The sequence below is a fragment of the Monodon monoceros genome, unplaced genomic scaffold (assembly GCF_005190385.1).
Source record: "Monodon monoceros isolate NGI ecotype Baffin Bay Population unplaced genomic scaffold, NGI_Narwhal_1 Super_Scaffold_5, whole genome shotgun sequence".
NCBI lineage: Eukaryota > Metazoa > Chordata > Mammalia > Artiodactyla > Monodontidae > Monodon > Monodon monoceros.
This window is the reverse complement of record NW_021703782.1, coordinates 103,071,620-103,096,713: the sequence shown is the minus strand read 5'-3', so window position 1 is coordinate 103,096,713 and position 25,094 is coordinate 103,071,620. Positions and strand designations below refer to the sequence as shown.

Genomic DNA, 25,094 nt, shown 5'->3' with positions numbered 1-25,094 from the left:
CCTTACATTTAGGTCTTTAATCCATTTTGAGTTTATTTTTGTATACGGTGTTAGGGAGTGTTCTAATTTCATTCTTTTACATGTAGCTGTCCAGTTTGCTGTCCAGTTTTCCCAGAACCACTTATTGAAGAGGCTGTCTTTTCTCCATTGTATATTCTTGCCTCCCTTATCAAAGATAAGGTGACCATTTGTGTGTGGGTTTATCTCTGGGCTTTCTGTCCTGTTCCATTGATCTATATTTCTGTTTTTGTGCCAGTACCATACTGTCCTGATTACTGTAGCTTTGTAGTGTAGTCTGAAGTCAGGGAGCCTGATTCCTCCAGCTCCATTTTTCTTTCTCTAGATTGCTTTGGCTATTCGGGTTCTTTTGTGTTTCCATACAAATTGTGTGATTTTTTGTTTGTTCTAATGAGCAAAACAAAAATTTTTTGTTCATTTTTGTGAAAAATGCCATTGGTAGTCTGATAGGGATTGCATTGAATCTGTAGATTGCTTTGGGTAGTATAGTCATTTTCACAATGTTGATTCTTCAAATCCAGGAACATGGTATATCTCTCCATCTGTTGGTATCATCTTTAATTTCTTTCATCAGTGTCTTGTAGTTTTCTGCATACAGGTCTTTTGTCTCTTTAGGTAGGTTTATTCCTAGGTGTTTTATTCTTTTTGTTGCAATGGTAAATGGGAGTGTTTCCTTAATTTCACTTTCAGATATTTCATCATTAGTGTATAGGAATGCAAGAGATTTCTGTGCATTAATTTTGTATCCTGCTACTTTACCACATTCACTGATTAGCCCTAGTAGTTTTCTGGTAGCATCTTTAGGTTTCTTTATGTATAGTATCATGTCATCTGCAAACAGTGACAGTTTTACTTCTTCTTTTCCGATTTGGATTCCTTTTATACCTTTTTCTTCTTAGATTGCTGTGGCTAAAACTTCCAAAACTTTGTTGAATAATAGTGGTGAGTGTGGGCAACCTTGTCTTGTTCCTGATCTTAGAGGAAATGGTTTCAGTTTTTCACCATTGAGAATGATGTTGGCTTTCAGTTTGTCATATATGGCCATTATTATGTTGAGGTAGGTTCCCTCTATGCCCACTTTTGGAGAGTTTTTATCATAAATGGGTGTTGAATTTTGTCAAAATCTTTTTCTGCTTCTATTGATATTATCATATGGTTTTTTCCCTTCAGTTTGTTAATATGGTGTATCACATTGATTGATTTGCATATATTGAAGAATCCTTGCATTCCTGGGATAAACCCCACTTGATCATGGTGTATGATCCTTTTAATATGCTGTTGGATTCTGTTTGCTAGTATTTTGTTGAGGAGTTTTGCATCTGTGTTCATCAGTGATATTGGCCTGTAGTTTTCTTTTCTGTGACACCTTTGTCTGGTCTTGGTATCAGGGTGATGGGGGCCTCCTCGTAGAATGAGTTTGGGATTGTTCCTGCCTCTGCTATATTTTGGAAGAGTTTGAGAAGGATAGGTGTTAGCTCTTCTCTAAATGTTTGATAGAATTCGCCTGTGAATCCATCTGGTTCTGGGCTTTGGTTTGTTGGAAGATTTTTAATCACAGTTTCAATTTCGGTGCTTGTGATCGGTCTGTTTATATTTTCTATTTCTTCCTGGTTCAGTCTTGGAAGGTTGTGCTTTTCTAAGAATTTGTCCATTTCTTCCAGGTTGTCCATTTTATTGGCATATAGTTGCTTGTAGTAATCTCTCATGATCCTTTGTATTTCTGCAGTGTCAGTTGTTACTTCTCCTTTTTCATTTTTAATTCTGTTGATTTGAGTCTTCTCCCTTTTTTTCTTGATGAGTCTGGCTAATGGTTTATCAATTTTGTTTATCTTCTCAGAGAACCAGCTTTTAGTTTTATTGATCTTTGCTATTGTTTCTTTCATTTCTTTTTCATTTATTTCTGATCTTATCTTCATGATTTCTTTCCTTCTGCTAAGTTTGGGGTTTTTTTGTTCTTCTTTCTCTAATTGCTTAGGTTTAAGGTTAGGTTATTTATTTGAGATTTTTCTTGTTTCTTGAGGTAGGGTTGTATTGCTGTAAACTTCCCTGTTAGAACTGCTTTTGCTGCATCCCATAGGTTTTGGGTCATCGTGTTTTCATTGTCATTTGTTTCTAGGTATTTTCTGATTTCCTCTTTGATTTCTTCAGTGATCTCTTGGTTATTTAGTAGCATATTGTTTAGCCTCCATGTGTTTGTATTTTTTAGTTTTTTTTTTTTTTTTTTTTTTTTTGCAGTACACGGGCCTCTCACTGTTGTGGGCTCTCCCGTTGCGGAGCACAGGCTCGGGATGCACAGGCTCAGCGGTCATGGCTCACGGGCCCAGCTGCTCCACGGCATATGGGATCTTCCCAGACCGGGACACGAATCCATGTCCCCTGCATCAGCAGGCGGACTCTGAACCACTGCGCCACCAGGAGAGCCCTTTTTTACAGCTTTTTCCTGTAATTGATATCTAGTCTCATAACGTTGTGGTCAGAAAAGATACTTGGTACAATTTCAATTTTCTTAAATTTACCAAGGCCCAAGAAGTGATCTATACTGGAGAATGTTCCACGAGCACTTGAGAAGAAAGTGTCTTCTGTTGTTTCTGGATGGAATGTCTTATAAGTATCAATTAAGTCCATCTTGTTTGATATGTCATTTAAAGCTTGTGTTTCCTTATTTATTTTCATTTTGCATGATCTGTCCATTGGTGAAAGTGGGGTGTTAAAGTCCCCTACTATGATGGTGTTACTGTCGATTTCCCCTTTTATGGCTGTTAGTATTTGCCTTATGTATTGAGGTGCTCCTGTGTTGGGTGCATAAATATTTACAATTGTTATATCTTCTTCTTGGATTGATCCCTTGATCATTATGTAGTGTCCTTCTTCGTCTCTTGTAATAGTCTTTATTTTAAAGTCTATTTTGTCTGATATGAGAATTGCTACTCCAGCTTTCTTTTGATTTCCATTTGCATGGAATATCTTTTTTCATCCCCTCACTTTCAGTCTGTATGTGTCCCTAGGTCTGAAGTGGGTCTCTTGTAGACAGCATATATATGGGGCTTGTTTTTGTATCTATTCAGCCAGTCTGTGTATTTTGGTTGGAGCTTTAAACCATTTACATTTAAGGAAATTATTGATATGTATGTTCGTATTACCATTTTCTTAGTTATTTTGGGTTTGTTTTTGTAGGTCTTTTCCTTCTCTGTGTTTCTGGCCTAGAGAAGTTCCTTTAGCATTTGTTGTAAAGCTGGTTTGGTGGTGCTGAATTCTCTTCACTTTTGCTTGCCTGTAAAGGTTTTAATTTCTCCATCAAATCTAAATGAGATCCTTTCTGGGTAGTGTAATGTTGGTTGTAGGTTTTTCCCTTTCATCTCTTTAAATATGTCCTGCCACTCCCTTCTGGCTTGCAGAGTTTCTGCTGAAAGATCAGCTGTTAACCTTATGGGGATTCCCTTGTATGTTATTTGTTGCTTTTCCCTTTATGCTTTTAATATTTTTTCTTTGTATTTAATTTTTGATAGTTTGCTTAATATGTGTCTTGGCGTATTTCTCCTTGGTTTATGCTGTATGGGACTCTCGGCACTTCCTGGACTTGATTGGCTATTTCCTTTCCCACAGTAGGGAAGTTTTCAACTATAATCTCTTCAAATATTTTCTCAGACCCTTTCTTTTTCTCTTCTTCTGGGACCGCTATAATTCAAATGTTGGTGCGTTTAATGTTGTCCCAGAGGTCTCTGAGACTGTACTCAATTCTTTTCATTCTTTTTTCTTTATTCTGCTCTGCAGTAGTTATTTCCACTATTTTGTCTTCCAGATCATTTATCTGTTCTTCTGCCTCAGTTATTCTGCTGTTGATTCCTTCTAGAGAATTTTTAATTTCATTTATTGTGTTGTTCATCATTGTTGTTTGCTCTTTAGTTCTTCTAGGTCTTGTTAAACATTTCTTGTATTTTCTCCATTCTATTTCCAAGATTTTGGATCATCTTTACTATCATTACTCTGAATTCTTTTTCAGGTAGACTGCCTGTTTCCTCTTCATTTGTTTGGTCCAGTGGGTTTTTACCTTGCCTCTTCATCTGCTGCATATTTCCCTGTCTTCTCATTTTGTTTAACTGTGTTTGGTGTCTCCTTTTCGCAGGCTGCAGGTCGTAGTTCCTGTTGCTTTTGGTGTCTGCTCCCAGTGGGTGAGGTTGGTTCAGTGGCTTGTGTAGGCTTCCTGGTGGAGGGGACTGGTGCCTGTGTTCTGGTGGGTGGGGCTGGATCTTGTCTTTCTGGTGGGCAGGGCTGTGTCCAGTGGTGTGTTTTGGGGTGTCTGTGAACTTAGTACAATTTTAGGCAACCTCTCTGCTCAGGGGTGGGGTTGTGTTCCTGTCATGCTAGTTGCTTGGCATGGGGCGTCCAGCACTGGAGCTTGCTGATCATTGGGTGGAGCTGGGTCTTAGCGTTTAGACGGAGATCTCTGGGAGAGCTCTCACCGATTGATATTACGTGCGACTGGGAGGTCTCTGGTAGTCCAGTGTCCTGAACTCAGCTCTCCCACCTCAGAGGCTCAGGCCAGACACCAGGCCGGAGCACCAAGACCCTGTCAGCCACATGGCTCAGAAGAAAAGGGGGAAAAAAAGAAAGAAAAAATATTATTAAAATAAAAAATACAAAAATAATAATACAAAAAAGAAGAAGAGAGCAACCAAACCAATAAACAAATCCACCAATGATAACAAGCGCTAAAAACTGTACTAAGGTAAACATAAAAATCAGAAACAAATCAGTCACAGACAGCAAACCCCTAGTCTACAGTTGCTGCCAAAGTCCGCTGCCTCAATTTTGGGATGATTCGTTGTCTGTTCAGGTAGTCCACAGATGCAGCGTACATCAAGTTAATTGTGGGGATTTAATCTGCTGCTCCTGAGGCTGCTGGGAGAGATTTCCCTTCCTCTTCTTTCTCCGCACAGCTCCTGGGGTTCAGCTTTGGATTTGGCCCCGCCTCTGCGTGTAGGTCGCCCTCAGGCATCAGTTCCCATCCAGACAGGACGTGGTTAAAGCAGCGGCTGATTAGGGGGCTCTGGCTCATTCAGGCCGGGGGAGGGAGGGGTACTGTAGTTATAATTGGAATACGGGGCAAGCCTGCGGTGGCAGAGGCCAGCATGACGTTGCAACAGCTTGAGGCCTGCCGTGTGTTCTCCCGGGGAATTTGTCCCTGGGTCACGGGACCCTGGCAGTGACGGACTGCACAGACTCCCAGGGAGGTGTGGATAGTGGGATTCTTGGTGGCTGCAGCAGCAGCGTTAACATTTCATGGCCATCTCTGCGGTCTGAGCTGATAGCGCAGCTCGCACCCATCTCTGAAGCTCATTTAGGCGGTGCTCTGCTTTCTTTGGGCAGACAAGGAAGGAATCCCCTCTCCTCACGCACCCCGAAACAATGGTCTCTTGCCTTTTAGGCAGTTCCAGACTTTTTCCTGGGCTCCCTCCCAGCTAGCTGTGGTGCAGTAGCCCCCTTCAGTCAGTGTTCACACAGCCAACCCCAGTCCCCTCCCTGGGGTCTGACCTCCAAAGGCCGATCCTCAGCTCCCAGCCCCAACCCGTCCCAGTGGGTGAGCAGACAAGCCTCTCAGGCTGGTTGGCACTGATCCTCTGTGCAGGAATCTCTCCGCTTTGCCCTCTGCACCCCTATTGCTGCGCTCTCCTCTGTGGCTCCCAAGCATCCCCCCGCCGCCCACCCCACCCCCCGTCTCCACTAGTGAAGGGGCTTCCTAGTGTGTGGAAACTTTTCCTCCTTCACAGCTCCCTCCCAGAGGTGCAGGTCCTGTCCCTATTTTGTCTCTGTTCTTTCTTTTTTCTTTTGCCCTACCCAGGTACATGGGGAGTTTCTTGCCTTTTGGGAAGTCTGAGGTCTTCTGCCGACGTTCAGTAGGTGTTCTGTAGGAGTTGTTCCACATGTAGATGTATTTTTGATGTATTTGTTGGGAGGAAGGTGATCTCCACGTCTTACTCCTCTACCATCTTGAAGGTCCCCTTTCCAGTTGCCTTTTTATAGTTCACCTTATATCCAGCAACTTTGCTAATTTCACTGGTTAATTCTAATAATTTATCTGTAGGTTCTTTTGAAATTTCTATGGAGAGGTTTGTATCATCTATGAATATTGACAGCTTTATATCTGTTTGATAGAAATATAATCACCTTAATGGTGCAGCCACTATGGAGAACAGTATGGAAGTTCCTTAAAAAACTAAAAATAGAGTTGGCATGTGATCCAGCAGTCCAACTCCTGGGCATGTAGCTGGAGCAGACTCTAAATTCAAAAAGATGCATGCACCCCAATGTTCATCGCAGCACTATTTATAATAGCCAAGACATGGAAGCAACTGAAATGTCCATCGACAGATGAATGGATAAAAGATGTGGTATATATATACCGTGGAATATTACTCAGCCATGAAAAAGAATGAAATAATGCCATTTGCAGCAACATGAATGATCCTAGAGATTATCATACTAAGTGAAGTAAATCAGACAAAGATATCATATGATATCACTTAATGTGTGGAATCTAAAAAATGATACAAATGAACTTATTTACAAAACAGAAACAGACTCACAGACATAGGGAAAAAAAAAACCCAACAAATTTATGGTTACCAAAGGGGAAAGTTGGGAGGATAAATTAGGAGTTTGGGATTAGCTGATAAAAACTACTACATATAAAACAGATAAACTAGGCTTCCCTGGTGGTGCAGTGGTTGAGAATCTGCCTGCCGATGCAGGGGACACGGGTTCGAGCCCTGGTCTGGGAAGATCCCACATGCCGCGGAGCAACTAGGCCCGTGAGCCACAACTACTGAGCCTGTGTGTCTGGAGCCTGTGCTCCGCAATAAGAGAGGCCACGATAGTGAGAGGCCCGCACACCGCGATGAAGAGTGGCCCCTGCTTGCCTCAACTGGAGAAAGCCCTCGCACAGAAATGGGGACCCAACACAGCCAAAAATAAATAAATAAACAAACCAATGAACCGACATTAAAACAAACAAACAAACAGATAAACCACAAGGTCCTACTGTGTAACACAGGGAACTATATTCAATATCTTGTAATAAACCATAATGGAAAACAATATGAAGAAGAGTATGTATATTTATGTGTAACTGAATCACTTTGCTGTATACCAGAAGCTAACACAACATTGTAAATCAATTATACTTCAATAAAAAAATAATAATAAAATAAAATTGGTGGAAAAAGAAATATGATCAGATTAAAAAGTAAAAAGAAACTGATGAAACTAATTTTAATAATGTATTTTATTTTACTAAATAACCAAAACATTATTTCAACATGTAACAATATAAAAATTATTACTGAGATTTTTACATCTTTTTTCATGCTAAATCTTCTAAATTTGGTGTATTTTACATCTACAACATATCCCAACTTAGAGTAGCCATGTTTCAGGTGCTCAGTAGCCACATGTGGCCAGTAACTATAGTTTCGGACAGTGTAGGTGTAGACAGTGAGACAGACTTTTTTTAACAAACAGTTGTTTCATGTATAACTTTTTATGGTGTCACTGGAGAAGCCTCTACTGACTTGATCATATGTAAGTGCCAGGGAGAGATTAGGTTTTCAAGGAAAGTCTGAAAAGGTGTCATTTGAGTAATGTCTTAAACTATGAATATAAACTTGCCAGGTGACCAAAATAGGCGAAGAGAATAACGTGTAAAATTGTGATGTTATGTAAGAATAGAATTGGTTCAGAGACTTGCCCATATTTCAGTGAGGTTGAAAAATAGGTAATTATGTGAGAGTGGAGGGTGGAGGGGAACACCAGTTCCCTGTGTTATGAGTAATTTATCAGTAATGATGGTTAACATGTTCCTTAAGATAAGTTTCCAGAAGTGTAAATGCTGAGTCTAATAGAAAGAATAAATGTATCCCCCGATACATACAATGAATCTCAAGGGTCTGCACTATTTTCCACTGCCCCTCGTGAATATGCTGGTTTCAGTGCATACTCAACTGCAGTAATTAGCATATTTTTTTGTATGTTCATTACTTTATTTTGCCTTTTGAAAATTTTACAGACTCCTCTTTTTTATTATTATTATTTTTGTTTTTAAAAAATATTTATTTATTTATTTGGCTGCACCGGGTCTTAGTTGCAGCATATTATTTTTTAATTGAAGTATAGTTGACTTACAATGTTGTATTAACTTCTGGTGTACAACAAAGTAGGTATTATATATATTCATTTTCATATTCTTTTTTTCATTATGGTTTATTATAAGATATTGAATATAGTTCTGTGTGCTATACAGTAGGACTTTGTTGTTTATTCTATATATAGTAGTTTATATCTGCTAATATCAAACTCCTAATTGATCCCTCCCCTTCCCCTTTGGTAATGGTAAGTTTGTTTTCTATGTCTGTGGGTCTGTTTCTGTTTTGTTAATAAGTTCATTTGTATCATTTTCTAGATTCCACACATAATTGATATCATATGATATTTGTCTTTCTCTGTCTGACTGCAGTTAGTATGATAATCTCTAGGTTCATCTCTAGGTTGCTGCAAATGGCATTATTTCATTCTTTTTTATGGCTGAGTAATATTCTATTGTATATATATATACCACATCTTTTTTATCCATTCATCTGTTGACACATTTAGTGTGCTAAATAATTAGTATATTTTTAATGTGCTAACTTTGTTGTATTAGGGGTTTTTTTCCGTTGGTTACTGGTAAGGTTTTTTTCTTTTTTTTGGGGGGGGGGCGTGGCACACTGCGCGGCATGCAGGATCTTAGCTCCCTGACCAGGGATTGAACCTGTGGCCCCTGAAGTGGAAGTGCAGAGTCCTAACCACTGGACTGCCAGGGAATTCCAGGTTTCATATTTTTTTCTAATTAACATTGATGTATTACTACCATCTATTTCTCAGATTCCATTCAAGCTTCACCACTTGTCCCAATAACATCCTTTACAGCAGAAAGATCCAGCTCTGAATCAGGCATCGCACTTCAGTCTTCCCTTTTCTTTGGGGGAATATCCTTGACATATTTGAAGATTACAGTTTGGTTATTTTGTAGAATATCTCTCCCAATTTGGTTTTGTCTGTTTCCTCATGATTAGGTCTCTTTGGCAGGAAAATCACTTCTCATCCTATCAGGTGGTAGAGGACTTTGATTTGTCTGATTATGAATGATGTTCATTTTGGTCACTTAATCAAGGTGATGTCTGCCATATTTCATTGTTGTGATGTTACTTTTTCCTTTTGGAATTAATGTGTATTTTGTGGGCAAGTACTCTGAAACTATCCCATTCACTATCAAACTTTACATTTATACATTCACTTATGTCAGTATTGCTTTATCATTTCTTATTTTATTTAATAGGTTATAATCCATTACTATCATTATTTGTTTTGATGCTGAAATTATCCCCAATTTGGCTAGTGGATGCTCCCTCAAGCTAGATCCTAGGTCCTTTTGTAATGCTTGATTTTATTTTTTATTCATTTATTTATCCCAGTTTTATTGAGATGTCATTAACATATAACATTCTATTAGTTTAAGGTGTACACATAATGATTTGATGTATTGTATACTGCAAAATGCTTACCACAATAAGTTTGGTTATCATCCATCACCTCACACAGTTACAAAAATTTTTTTTCTTGTGATAAGAACTAAGATCTACTTTGTTGGCAACTTTCAAATGTATAATACAATATTGTTAGCTATAGTCACCATATTGTAGATTACATCCCCAGAACTTATTTATCTTATAAGTGGAAGTTTGTACCCTTCGACCACCTTCACAGTTTTCTATCACTCCCCACCCCCACTTCCAGAAACCACCAATCTATTCTCTGTTTCTATGAGTTTGTTTTTTTCTGTAAGATTCCACATATAAGTAAGATCATACAGTATATGTCTTTCTCTGTGTGACTTATTTAACTTAGCATAATGCTGTCAAGGTCCATCCATGTTGTTGCAAATAGCAGGACTTCCCCTTTTTATGGCTGAATAATATTCCATTGTGTACATATACCACATTTTCTTTATCATTCATCTGTTGATGGACACTTAAGTCCTATATCCTTTTCTTATGTGTCTATCATTCTTTGAGCACTTTGTTGCTCTCTGGCACAGGATATTCCAGATTCATCTTGTACTTTTTCTGCTCCAGGGCTGTAATTAGACAATTACAATTCTCCAAGGAGCTCTGGTTCCCTTTATTGGAGAATGGTGTTAGAAGCCAAGATTTGGGTGCTAGTTATGTTCATACCATTGGTGGGGGTCTTGGGGGGAATGGTCACTGTTCCCAGGCCCTCTCACTAGACAGATTTACAGAACTGGGGAGTATACTTATGTACACATCATGCTGCCCCCCTCCCCTGCCAGACGTTTATGTCTCTCTTTTTCTTTTTAACTGGCTTCATTCACTTTACTTTTCTCATATAAAAATATGTGGTGGCTACAGCTGGAGCCTGGGTCCTCTGCACAGAAACTCTGTGTGGGTCTTTACAAGATGGTTAGTGAATTCCTGATATGGAGACTTGGTGAACACTATTTCTTTCCAGAGATCAGGAGTGAGGTAAAGGTAGGTCTTGGAAATGGCATCTAAAGTGGCCTTGGCTGGGAAAGGAAAAACAAGAGGGTTGGTGAAACCCCAGATGCAGACGGAAGCTGTTGCACTTCTAGGAACAGAGTGGCCACTGTGGGCCAGTCTGTCGTGCATTAGGAGCACCTTCCTCTCCCTCTCTGAAAATACGCCAACCACACTCAGAATGTCATTAAGGGAGCTGAGAGATATATCACTCTTTTTAAACATCCATTAGTTTACCCATACCTGCAGTTTCAATCCACAGGGTTCATTCTAACCTTTTCCCTTTCCATGTTTGTGTTTTCTTTCTCTTACAGAGAGAACTCTGGGTCCCCTTTTCCTTAGCAGATTTTCTTATTTGATGAATCCGCTATATATGACAGATCTCTCTCTACCTCTGAACTCTTCCATGTGGACATGCCCTCCTCACCCTGCTCAGGCTCTCACTCCCCATGCCAGTCCGCATTCGTGGTTACCCTTCTCACTGCACTCAGGCTCCACCATCCCATGCAAGCTGGCCCTTTGTATGGATGTTGATGGTCTCCTCACAATTTGTGCTCTGATACCCAGGAGGCTACCCTCTGTATGGACACCTGCTGTGCTCTGCCCCACCTAATGGCTGTAGGACTGGATAGTTTGGGAATGGGAGAGGGCTTCTTTGGATTCTTAAGTTTCACTTTAATATTTCTGGCTGTGGGATTATTTCTTTATCTTTTCTTTCCTTTAACATTCTTTGAGTCCTTTTAGTTTGAGGTTTTATATTTTCTCTAATTCTGGGAAGTTTATAGAAGTTTATTTCTGCAAGTATTTATTGCCTTCTCATGATTTTTTCTTTCTTCTTTATATGCTATGATGTGGATGTTGATTTCCTTCATTTCCCTTTTCCATATCTCTTGAATTTTCTTTTGTGTATTCTATCTCTTCTGGATGTCTTTTGGCAGAGTACCTTAAACCTGACGTTTTAGCTAATTAATTTGTTCAGCTGTATCTTTTCTGTTATTTAGTTTATCCATCTACTAAGTTTATTTCATTGATTATATTTTTCATACCCAGTATTTTTATTTGCTTCATTATGATATTTTCTTCCTGCTTTATATCTAATATCCTTTCTTATTGAATTTGTTTATTTTGAACTTTGATTTTGTGTTTTTCTCCTGTAAACTCCTGTGTCCTGGGGATATTAGCCACCTTGGCTCATGAACTATATGGGGAGGGCTGGAGAAAGTACAGTTTGTGCCTCGTTTCTGCATCTCCTTCTGGGTTTAGAGAATGAAGGCAGGGGGTTGTTGAGTGTGGGAGATGACTTACCCAGGATCACTGTAGTGTGGAATCCCTTCCCAGACTCTGCACTTTTCAAGGTCTGTTTCCCTTTGTTAAAACCACCTAGTCCATGACGTGAGGAAAGAGGTTGTGGGAAGAAGGAACTTGTGAACGTGCAGGACCACCCAGTACTGTCAATGCGTGTTGTAAACTACTTCCCCAGCAGCTGGCTGCAGTGCCACCCATATGTTACCCTGCAGCCCCTTGACAGTTCTAGGCTTGCTACAATTTTCCTGCCTTGCAACTGCAATTGTCTGTTTAAGACAATGTTGGAGAGAAAAATATTTGCCAAAATAGCTGTACCACCCCCAACTACCATCTCTGGTGTCTGGTCCTTGTCTGCTCTGCCTATTTTTTCACCCTGCACTGGGACCAGATTTCCCTGTGTTGTCCCAGGGACTTCTATCTGTGTGTGAATACAAATGAATTTTTTTTTCTTTAGCATAGGTTCATACTATGTATACTATCTGGCAACTTGCTGTTTTTAAAATGGCTGATTAACATGATTGATTACATGGGAAGATAGCTTGGATTCAGTAATAAATAGCTTTCAAATATATGTACATGTGTGTGTTTGTGTGCATGTGGTTTTTATATCCCTTTTATACTGAAGTATATCCATATTATTGCTTTATCATCTTAAGTATAACTGTAAGTTAGTGATAGGGTAGAGTGTAGTCATTAGTGTTCTATGAAGTACTTAGCCATTTCCCTCTTTGGTTTTTTTAGTTTCATAACAGCTTTTAAATACTATGGTACCGAAAAAAATATCTCTATGGACAAAGGGTTTTCCATTTGTAGGATCATTTTCTGGGACAGATATACAGAATGGATAAAATAGATAAATAGGTTAAAAGGTTCAACATTTTTTATTCTTAACCATGTAGAGGAGTGCCTGGAACATTTTAGCCATTCAAATAATATTTATTGGATGAAATAATATTATAAAAACTGCTTTTTAAAATGGATGTACCAATTTTCATTCCCACCCACAGTATGAGATTGTCTATTCTTCCACACCATCTTATACTTAAATTATTTTGATGATTTGATTGTAATCAGAAGATGTCTCTATCATTAAAAAAATGCTATCAGATGATATAACTAAGGTCTGTTTCTCTTTTTATTTTCACCTACTTGGTAAATAGACATATGTTTTCTTACAGGACTGAATTTGCTCTTAAAGAAATCATGTCCTCTGGAGGTGCTGAAGATGACATCCCACAGGGAGAGAGGAAAACAGTTACAGATTTTTGTTACCTTCTGGATAAATCTAAGCAACTGTTCAACGGGTTAAGGTTAGTGGACTCTTGATGCCTTAAACTTTTATCTAGTTCTGTATCTTTTTTTCCCATGGCTGATGTGTGGTAAGTTTCTGAAAAGTTATGGATAGAATGTTATATAAATATCTGTACTAGAGATGATCATGCTTCTTTTCTTCATTCTCAGGTGAGAAAACAACAGAAGAGGGTAACTTATATTGTTTTACTCAAGTTGAGAGAGCTGTTTTGTTAGATGGTCTTGTATACCTTACTCCACATCATATTTTACATCTGATTTTACACATTGCGATAACTAAGGAGCCTGGGATGCATATGCAAGTGAACCTGGGGCTTCTCTTCTGTTACATTTTCTGTATACTTGTTTATTTGCTTATTTCTTTTATTCTTTCTTTTTCCTAGGATGAAGTATCTGTTAACTAAAATAAGAGTGTTCTAGACAGTGTTATTTTTACATTAGTTGTGTGTGCCCTGACTGACTGGTAGCAGAAGCTGTATGCAATTTTGTCAAAATGTGTCTTTGTGTATTCTTGTGTGTGGTGGGTAAATAATTTTGTACCATTTTGTTTTATTTAAATGGTTTAGCCGTATTTCATTTCATGAGATTCTTAGAATATTGACTTACTTCAGACCTAAAGCTTCAATAGCTTAGTTTCAGTCATAAATAAATTCATGCTATGGGTAAAATACTAAGGATAAATAGGTTTTTTTGGGAAACTTTATATAGGAGTGAATAATTGTAAAGATTGTGAGTTATTTTTATTTTAATTAATTAATTATTGAAGTATAGTTGATTTACAGTGTTGTGTTTGGTGAGTTATTATTTTTTTTTTCTGATAAAGTATTTTTATTTATTTATTTATTTTTGCTCTGTTGGGTCTTTGCATCTGTGCGAGGGCTTTCTCCACTTGGTGGCGAGCAGGGGCCATTCTTCATCACGGTGCGCGGGCCTCTTACTGTCGCGGCCTCTCCCGTTCCGGAGCACAGGCTCCAGACGCACAGGCTCAGTAGTTGTGGTTCACGGGCCTAGCCACTCCACGGCATGTGGGATCTTCCCAGACCAGGGCTTGAACCCGTGTCCCCTTCATCGGCAGGCAGATTCCCAACCACTGCACCACCAGGGAAGCCCACTGAGTTAGTTAGTTAGTTTTTTTTTTTTTTTAGCGGTACTAGGGCCTCTCACTGCCGCGGCCTCTCCCGTTGCTGAGCACAGGCTCCGCACGCGCAGGCTCAGCGGCCATGGCTCACGGGCCCAGCTGCTCCGCGGCATGTGGGATCTTCCTGGACTGGGGCACGAACCCGTGTCCCCTGCATCGGCAGGCGGACTCTCAACCACTGCGCCGCCAGGGAAGCCCTAGTGAGTTATTTTTAATTTGCAATTTATTTCTGGGTAAAAATGCAATCTTCTTTTCACATATTTTATAATTTTATTCTACATCCCTAGGATCGGAATTGTACTGACAGAGTTTATTTTAAAGAATATATATTTTTGGGCTTCCCTGGTGGCGCAGTGGTTAAGAATCTACCTGCCAGTGCAGGATACATGGGTTCGAGCCCTGGTCTGGGAAGATCCCACATGCCGTGGAGCAGCTAAGCCCATGGGCCACAACTACTGAGCCCACACGCCACAACTACTGAAGCCCACGCACCTAGAGCTCGTGCTCCGCAACAAGAGAAGCCACCGCAATGAGAAGCCCGTGCAACGCAACAAAGAGTAGCCCCCACTCGCTACAACTAGAGAAAGCCTGCACGCAGCAATGAAGATCCAATGCAACCAAAAATAATAAATTAATTAATTTTAAAAAATTCTTTTTAAAGAATGTATCTTTTCTTAAATATTTATTTATTTATTTATTTATTTATTTATTTATCTATCTGGTTGCTCTGGGTGTTAGTTGCAGCAGGCAGGCTCCTTAGTTGTGGCTCATGGGCTCCTTATTTGCCACTCACTGGCTCCTTAGATGTGGCACGCGGGCTCCTTAGTTGTGGCATGTGAACTCTTAGTTGCAGCATGCATGTGGGATCTAGTACCCTGACCAGGGATCGAACCCCCAACCCCCTGCACTGGGAGCCTGGAGTCTTAACCACTGCACCACCAGGGAAGTCCCTAAAGAATATATCTTTAATCAACTATATGCCAAGGCGCTTCTTTTTTTTTTTTTTTTTTTTTTTTTTTTTACGGTACGTGGGCCTCTCACTGTTGTGGCCTCTGCCGTTGTGGAGCACAGGCTCCGGACGCGCAAGCTCAGCAGCCATGGCTCACAGGGCCAGCCGCTCTGCAGCATGTGAGATCTTCCCGGACCAGGGCACGAACCCGTGTCCCCTGCATCTGCAGGCGGACTCTCAACCACTGCGCCACCAGGGAAGCCCTCCAAGACACTTCTTTAAAAAATTTTTTTAAAAGTCCAATCTATCAAAATAATAAGTCTCTAAAATGCAATGTTAGGAATATGGCAAACCCTCTGACTGGGAGGAGTTGGAACACGTTTACAAAGCCTACTTCATCGAGTTACATACAGCTGAGAGAATAAGGAAGGATAAGAAAGTTCTGTGAATTAAGTTTACTGCCTATCAGAAGTTTATTGCCCTTCTGCTTTATAAGTTTTTTGAATCTTGCCTGTAGATTTTTTGACTCTAATATAGTTGCTTAAGGTTTAATCATTTTGATACTCTGCTGCTTAGTTGTGGTGTTAGTAGAATGTTTGGAGTCTACTTATATGTAATTTACCTGGCTTCGTACACAGTAAATAATGTTGAGCAACTAAAATGCTGTGCCCATTTTCATTCCCACCTCCCCAAAGAAGAATGCCCTTAAGTGAGGAGGGTAACTTGCACTGGGTAATGCACCTTTCTGCACACCTTGGAGATTCTGAAGGAGCTTTTAACTCACATCGGTTATTAAATAACTGCATGAGAGTAAATATGTCTTCACAATAAAAAAAAATACATATATATATCTTTAAAAAAACTTACAATTATAAAGATAATACAGGGTCATCAAATGAGCCCTCCATGACCACTGTATTTAAAGCTATACTTTCAATCACTTTCTCATCTCTATATTTATTTAATTTTCTTCATAAAACTCATCGCTACCTCAAGTGATCTTATTTGCTTATGATGTCTTCCTACATTAGAATGAAATATCCCTAAGAGTAGGACCCTCTGTGTCACTGTTTCTCTGCTGTCTAAACCAGGGTCTTGCACGTCACAGGTGCTTCACAAACATCTGTTAAATGAAGGATTCCAAAGACAGTGTTCTTAACTCCCACACTCTGCTGCTTCCTATTTTGTGCTACAGAAGAGATCTTTGAGATCAGTTTGGTTTCTTTTGCTTTATAGATTAAATGCATCTTTTTAAAGAATTCTTTTCTTTCACTATTATAATTCAGAAAACGACCCCAGTACACCCTGGTTTGAAGTCGCTTTTTTTTTTTTTAATAAATAAATTTATTTATTTATTTATTTTATTTTTGGCTGAGTTGGGTTTCAGCCAAAACCTTGTGAACAAGGTTTTGGATGAACATGTGTTTACAGTTCTCTTGAATATATACCTAGGAGTGAAATTGCTGGCTCATATGGTACTTACTCTAAGTTTAACGTTTTGAGGAACTTATAGACTGTTTTTCAAGGAGACTGTACCACCAGCAATGTATGAGGGTTCCAGTTTCTCCACATCCTCACCAACACTTGTTATTGTCTGTCTTTTTGATGATAGTCATCCTAGTGTGTGTGAAGTTGTATCTCATTATGGTTTTGATTTGCATTTCCCTAATGACTAATGATGTTCAGCGTCTTTTCATGTGCTTATTGGCCATTTTTATGTCTTTTTTTTGGAGAAAATATTTATTCCAATCCTTTGATCATTTTCAGATAGGTTTATTTATCTTTTAATTTTAAAGTTGTAGTCATTTTCTGTATATTCTGGATACAAGTCCCTTGTAAGATGTAATGATTTGCAGATATATATTTTCCCATTCTGTGAGTTGTCTCATCACTTTCTTGATGGTGTCCCTTGAAGCACAAATACTTTTAATTTTAATAAAGTCCAACTCGTCATTCTCTTTCATCACTTGTACTTTTGGTATCATATCTAAGAAATCATTGCCTAACCTGAGGTCACTGAGATTTACTCGGATGATGTTTCCTTCTAAGAGTCTTGTGGTTTTAGCTCTTACATTTAGGTCTGTGAACCATTTTGTGTTAACTTTTTTGTAAGTTTTTTATTATTTTTATTTTATTTTATTTTTATTTTTGGCTGCGTTTGGTCTTCATTGCTGCGCGCGGGCTTTATCTAGTTGCGGTGAGTAGGGGCTACTCTTCATTGCGGTGTGCAGGCTTCTCATTGTGGTGGCTTCTCTTGTTGTGGAGCATGGGCTCTAGGTGTGTGGGCTTCAGTAGTTGTGGCATGCGGGCTCAGTGGTTGTGGCTCATGGGCTCTAGAGTGCAGGCTCAGTAGTTGTGGCACATGGGCTTAGTTGATCCACGGTGTGTGGCATCTTCCCAGAGCAGGGCTCGAACCCATGTTCCCTGCATTGGCAGGTGGATTCTTAACCACTGCACCACCAGGGAAGCCCCATTTTGTGTTAACTTTTGTGTATGGTATGAGATCTTAGGCATTTCTTTATCAGAAAACATTTTTTTTTCAATTGATTAATTCATTTTTTCTTTCTTCTTGCTTGTTCCCTGTTTCTCCTTTCTTGTTCATACCTGTAATGCTTAGATTGAATTTGCAATCTAAAGCCTCTATTAAGCATCTACTCTCTTTTGATTTTCATCTCTATTCTTTTTCTCAGCATTTTTAGAAAATGTGTTCAATTTGTCCACCATATGCCCAACACATTTCACCTTGTCATTTCATATCAGCGGTTTTTGCTATACTGCTTTTTAAAAAACTAGATATTATGTATTTGATCCAAAGTTTACTAGCCGTTCTATCTGTATATTCACATAAGACAGACACTAGAAATTTTGATGTGTTTTTGAATGGAAATTCTTTATTCAGTATGTCTGAGAAGCATATTGAATTTAGCAGTGGCATTTCTCTTCTTAAAAAGGGTTATTTTCCGGATCTGATTCTGAATCATAAATGAATCATAAAGTTCAAGTAGTCTTCTGCTGGAGACTCTCTGCTGGACTCAAATCACTCTGTGACTGCTGAAACAGTAACAGTGACAGAACACACTTCCACATAGCACTCCACGGTGTATAAATCACTTTCAGGTACATCTCTATCCTTTGGCCACATACCAAAAATATGTGTTACCTAAAAATAAAGGTGAACTTCACCTTCTTTTTCAGTGTTTTGGTTGTGTAAATATATTTTACCAGCTCAAAACTGTTCTCATTTTGATTTTTTTTTTTTTTTTTTTTTTTTTTGGCCACACCGTGCGGCTGGTGGGATCTTAGTTCCCCGACCAAGGCTTGAATCTGGGCCTATGGCACTGAAAGCGCTGAGTCCTAACCACTGGACTGCCAGGGAATTCCCTCATTTTGATTCTTTTAAAGTGCCATTTTAACTATAACAAAGGTTTTATTTATTTTTAAAATAACTGCAGAGTAAAATTGTGTCTGTGGAAATAGTAGGAAACCCTAATACATGGAAACATTGTGTGAGATCTAATCTTTAGGACTTTATTCATTGTCAGAGAAATTTATTATAATGCTCAGGATACCTATTTCAGTTTAGTTCTTGAGTACTTAAAACTATATTGGGTTCAGGAATTAATCCTTTTTGTACAACTCAAAATCAGAAAAACAAACAACCTGATTAGAAAATGGTCAGAAGATCTGACTGGTTATTTTTCCAAAGAAGATGTACAGATGGTCAACAGGTACATGAAAATGTGCCCAACATTGTTAATCATCAGGAAAATGCAAATCGAAGCACAATGAGATATCACCTCACACCTGTCAGAATGGCTGTTATCAAAAAGACAAAAAAATACCAGGTGTTGGTGAGGATGTGAAGAAAAGGGAGACCTTGTGCACTGTTGGAGGGAATGTACATTGGTGCAGCCACCATAGAAGACCGTATGGAGGTTCTTAAAAAGTTAAAACTACCACAGGATCCAGCAATTCTATTTCTGGGCATTTATGCGAAAAAAATGAAAACACTAACTTGAAAAGATATATATACCCCCATATTCATTGAAGCATTATTTACAGTAGCCAAGATATGGAAGTAATGTAAGTGTCCACTGACTGATGAATGGATAAAGAAATTGTGGAATATATATATATATATATATATGTATATACATATATATATATATATATATATATGTGAATATTCTTCAACCATTAAAAATGAAGGAAATCTTGGAATTTACAACCTGGATAGACCTTGAGGGCATTATGCTGAAATGAAATAAGTCACGCAAAGAAAGACAAATACCATATAATCTCACTTTATGTAGAATCTAAAAATAACAACAACAAAAACCAAAGCAAAAGACAAAAGAAACAACCGAGCTCATGGGTACAGAGGACGGATTGGTGATTGCCAGCAGCAGAAGAGGGGGGCGGGGATGTAATGGGTGAAGGGGGTTAAAAAGTGCAAACTTACAGCTATAGCATAAGTATGTAATAGGGATATAATGTACAGTGTGGTAACTATAGTTAATAATACTGTATTGTATATTTGGAAGTTGCTAAAAAGTTGATCTTAAAAGTTCTCATCACAAGAAAAAATAATTTGATATCTACGTATGGTGATGGATGTTATTATTGTGAGTTATTGTGGTGATCATTTCATGATATCATTCTGACTTAGAAAAGTGGGTAAGCAAATCCACCAGGGATTTATTTTCAGTGTTTTGTGTGAAGGGTCCCCATCATTTTATTTTTATTTTTTTAATATTTATTTATTCATTTATTTGGTTGCACCGGTCTTAGTTGCAGCAGGCAGGCTCCTTAGTTGAAGCTCGCTGCCTTCTTAGTTGCGGCACGTGGGCTCCTTAGTTGTGGCCTGTGAACTCTTAGTTGTGGCATTCATGTCGGCTCTAGTTCCCTGACCAGGAATCGAATCCGGGCCCCCTGCATTGGGAGTGTGGAGTCTTAACCACTGCGCCACCAGGGAAGTCCCAGGTCCCCTTCATTTTAAACAAGCCTTAATTATTTCTACAAAAACTAGATTTATGGTGAGTAAAGTATATATCTTCTCTATATGCTTTTGGGTTTTTGTTTGAGCAGATGTGGCTAGTGCCAATGCAGGTCTGTAGTTTACTGAGAGATTAGTACTTTGACTCTTCCTTTTTCTTTTCTTTTTTTTTTTTTTTTTTTGCGGTACGCAGGCCTCTCACTGTTGTGGCCTCTCCCGCTGCGGAGCACAGGCTCCGGATGCGCAGGCTCAGCAGCCATGGCTCACGGGCCTAGCCGCTCCGCGGCATGTGGGATCTTCCCAGACCGGGGCACGAACCCGTGTCCCCTGCATCGGCAGGCAGACTCTCAACCACTGCGCCACCAGGGAAGCCCTTTCTTTTCATTTTTAAGAAAATTTATTTATTTTTGTCTGTGTTGGGTCTTCATTACTGCATGCATGCTTTCTCTAGTTGCGGCGAGCTACTCATCATTGCAGTGCACGGGCTTCTCATTGCGGTGGCTTCTCTTGTTGCAGAGCATGGTCTCTAGGTGCACCGGCTCAGTAGCTGTGGCTCACGGGCTCAGTAGTTGTGGCACATGGGCTTAGTTGTTCTGTTGCATGTGGGATCTTCCCAGACCAGGGCTCGAACCCGTGTCCCCTGCATTGGCAGGCGGATTCTTAACCACTGCGCCACCAGGGAAGCCCCTTTCTTTTCATTTTTAAAGAAAATTCATTTCACACACACACACAGAATAATATAGAACTATTAAAAAGATGTTGGTGGAGATATAAATGAAAAGTTGCCCACAGTATGTGGTTAAATTTTAAAAAGCAAATTGTGAAAATAGTATGTTTTACATGATCTTGTTTTATCAGAAGTTCTCTGTTAAATTTATGTTCTATAAGCCATATTAACTCTTAGTGGGGACTCTTTGCTCTTAGTACTCAGTTTGGTCTCTTTCTTCTGGGGGGCTGATTTTCTCACGGTGTCTGGTGCATGTGAGTGTGTGTATTTTCTGTGCTTGTTTATATAAATGAAAGTGTTTTGTTCATTGTTAGACCTTGATTGGAAAGCGATCAGAACATCTGTAGGTCTGTTAGTTGCCCATGGTGGTGGGTTGGAGGGATGTGTGGCATTCTTCCCCACACTTTTCTCCGAAGAACCTCTTTGAGTTATGGAAATTAAACACATCTCTGCTTTCAAGCATTGATGTAGTTTTTGCACATTTCTTTTGAAATAGAAAAGATTCCTTGGGAATAATTAAAATAAGAGTTTTTTTGGTCGTCCCCCTCCCAACCCCCCATTTTTGTGTTGGTCTGAATAGAAAACAGAATCACAGTGCTTATAGAGAAAGAGAAATATATTGGGAGTGGCTCTGGACCAGTTTTGGAACTTCGGGGAAAGGGGTGAAGTGGGTGTCCAGGTGGAATAGCATCAGATTTTTTTTTTTTAATAAATTTATTATTATTTTTTTTATGGCTGCATTGGGTCTAAGTTGCTGTGCGCGGCTTTCTCTAGTTGTGGCGAGCTGGGGCTACTCTTCGTTGTGGTGTGCAGACTTCTCATTGCGGTGGCTTCTCTTGTGCAGCACGGGCTCTAGGTGCGTGGGATTCAGTAGTTGTGGCGCACGGGCTTAGTTGTTCCGTTGCATGTGGGATCTTCCCGGACTAGGGCTCGAACCCGTGTCCCCTGCATTGGCAGGCGGATTCTTAACCACTGCGCCCCCAGGGAAGTCCCAGAATCAGCTTTTAACATGGGGCCTGTGATTCCCAGCCTTCCCTTCACTATTGGTGCTTATCTTTTGGCAAGCTTTCCTTTGTGTTTTCTCTTTCTTTCTTGAGTTCACAAGCTGGTTATTGAACTTATTATTGCAGTGTTAATATGCTTGCAGAAAAGTACACGTATTATAAGTGTATTTTTTGCAAACTGAACATATCCATGGGCCTTGTACTTGGACAAAGAAAGAGAACATAACAGCACGGCAGCAACCCCCTTGTATTCCCTCACTTGGGCTTTTTAACTGTTTATGAGCAGAGTGAAAAAGTATGTTTCAGTGCATGAAAGGCTAGAGTGTCTATATACGTAATGCCTTATTTGGGTACAATAAACTTTCTCTTTACTCTTGAAGGTGTATCTTTTTGCCTTATATGTAGTAAATTGTCATCCAAGTTGTCACAGCCTTTTCATTTTCCCAGCCATGAATATCTTTTTTTTTTCATGAATATCTTTTTTAAAATATTTTTTAAATGAGTGAGATTTTTGTAGTGGCCCAATATACAGCCAAATATTCCAACAGTAAGTAAAAAAGGTGCATTTTCTGATATCAAGCAGCAGGGCTTGATATAGATCTATTAGACCAACTTTATTTATTTATTGGAGTATTATTGCTTTACAATGTTGTGTTAATTTCTGCTGTACAACGAAGTGAATCAGCTACATGTATACATATATCCCTTCTCTCTTAACCTCCCTCCCATCCCCCATCCCAGCCCTCTAGGTCATCACAGAGCACCAAGCTGAGCTCCCTGTGCTATACAGCAGCTTCTCACTAGCTGTCTATTTTACACATGGTAGTGTATATATGTCAATGCTACTTTCTCAATTCATCCCATGCTCCCCTTCCCCGCCATGTCCACAAGTCCGTTCTCTACATCTGCGTCTCTTTTCCTGCCCTGCAAATAGGTTCATCTGTACCATTTTTCTAGATTCCGTATATACGCGTTAATTTACGATGTTTGTGTTTCTCTTTCTGACTTCCTTCACTCTGTGTGACAGACTCTAGGTTCATGCACATCACTACAACTTGACTGAAAATACCTCCTTAAAATATGTGCATAATAAATAATCTCTTCTATCCACTCACCGTGTAAGAAAACATAGTCCAGAAGGTGAGAAATAGATAAAATGAATGGCGTATTGCTTATAATAGCTCTTGCATATGTAGTTACAGTAATAATGAAGTGAGAATGATGTTAGAAATAGCTTTGAATAATGTCAGAAAACCATCAAAAGCCGAAATGCTTGCAGGGTTCTAGTTACCATGGTGACTAAGACTGTCGAAGCAGAATGGAATACTTGATGAGATTATTTAAGGCAGCATCTTGAGACATGTATTTGAGGTATGCACCTGTGCCTACCAGTGATATCCATGACTTTTGAAACAGCAGAGGCCTGCAAATCACTAATTATTTGACTCCAGAGGAGCAAATACTCAAAGCCAAAATAAATGTTGGAGGCAATAAATAAACAAACAAATATGCAAAGAAGTGCACCAAAGTGAAGTGTATTGACCTTAAATAAAAATAATGGCAGAAATTTTTATTAAATATGCTCCTTATATTTCAAAGTAAAGAAGAAATCATCTACAATGCTTTCTTCAACAGCCTATTTTTAGGATGCCCTGGTTCCTATATAGGAAAGGATAACTGGGAAATTAACAGTTTTTTCACACTGTCCCCTTTCTCCCCCTGCCCTCTCTTGCGCTCTCTCTTACTTCTCTCATCCCTCTTTTTTTTCCCCTTTCTCTTCCTTCTTCAAAAAATTAATACTTTCCTAGAGGCAAAGTTCTGCGAACAGGTAATAATAAAGTATATGTTATTTCAGAGGTAATACCCTAAACTATCTGTACAAGCTTGTGATGCCTGCTTTCATTTTATATGGTTTGCTACCCCAAATAGTTGCACTTGCAGTTGAGGAGGGCTGCCACCAGGGTGCAGTAGGTGTCATAATCACGTGATGTAGAGAAGCATTGACTGACAAAAATTTAATGTGAGCCACAAATGTGATTTAAAATTTTTCTAGTAGCCAGATTTTAAAAATGTAAAAAAAAAAAAGTGAAATTAATTTTAACAGTATATTTTATTTGATCCAATATATCTAAAATATTTTCTTTCAACATGTAATCAATATAAAGAAAGTATTGAGATTCTTTTTTTTCATAATGAGTTTTTGAAGTACACTGAGTATTTTACACTTTCACACATTTCAATTCTAATTAGACACATTTCAAGTACTCATTAGCCACATGTGGCTATTGGCTCAGGCAGAATTCCTCCACCTTTTAGCTTCTGTTCTCATAATGGTCCACTGTGCTTTCCAGTGGATACATACTGGCTGTTTTGGGAGGTTCTCTTCTTCATAGTCCATCCTCTGTCCCCATTGTTGCTTCTCTCTCTTCCTGCACAGATACTGATAGCGTGCAGGACTTTTGGCTGTTGCTGATTTGTTTCCACCCATTTGTATTTTGGGATTTGAAGGCTACCTTATCACTTACTATTTTAGTTTGCTAGGGCTATCATAACAAAATACCACACTCTGGGTGGCTTAAACAACAGAAGTTTATTCTCTCACACTTCTGGAGGCTGGAAGTCCAAGGTCAGCATGTCGGCAGGGTTGGTTCCTGCTGAAGCCTCTCTCCTTGGCTTGCTTGCAAATGGCCATTTTCTTGCTCTGTCCTCATGGTCGTCTCTTTGAGCACGTGCATCCCAGGTGTCTGTCTGTGTGCCCTAACCTTCTGCTTATTAGGACACAACTCAGAGTTTTTGACTTGTTGTCAAAACAAGTCACAATGTTGTTGTCAACAGCATTCTAAGAGTGAGCTCCCAGAGAAGGACTTTACTAATGTAGAATCAAAATCTAGGTTGTTTTTCCCTGTGGTAGAAAGGAGAGAGTATTAGATTACAGGTGCAAAGGGGTTATGAATTTCAGTCATAACTCAACAATTTACTGGCCATGAGTTCCCAGGCAAATCATTTAAGCTCTCTGATCCTCATTTTAGTGTGTGTGTGTGTGTGTGTCTGTGTGTGTGT

General features: G+C 39.3%; 1 protein-coding gene and 1 non-coding gene across 2 annotated transcripts in view; one reads left to right on the top strand and one right to left on the bottom strand.

The window, feature by feature from the left end:
• Window positions 1-25,094, top strand: part of SCAI (suppressor of cancer cell invasion) — a 136,430-nt gene that overhangs the window by 54,900 nt on the left and 56,436 nt on the right. Inside the window, exon 3 of the mRNA XM_029202334.1 lies at window positions 13,088-13,219. Within this exon, the coding sequence (XP_029058167.1) occupies window positions 13,088-13,219 (132 nt within the window). The remainder of the gene's footprint in view (window positions 1-13,087; window positions 13,220-25,094) is intronic.
• Window positions 10,683-10,810, bottom strand: LOC114884860. Its single transcript, XR_003790925.1, has one exon. It is a non-coding gene; the product is annotated as a small nucleolar RNA SNORA64/SNORA10 family (small nucleolar RNA).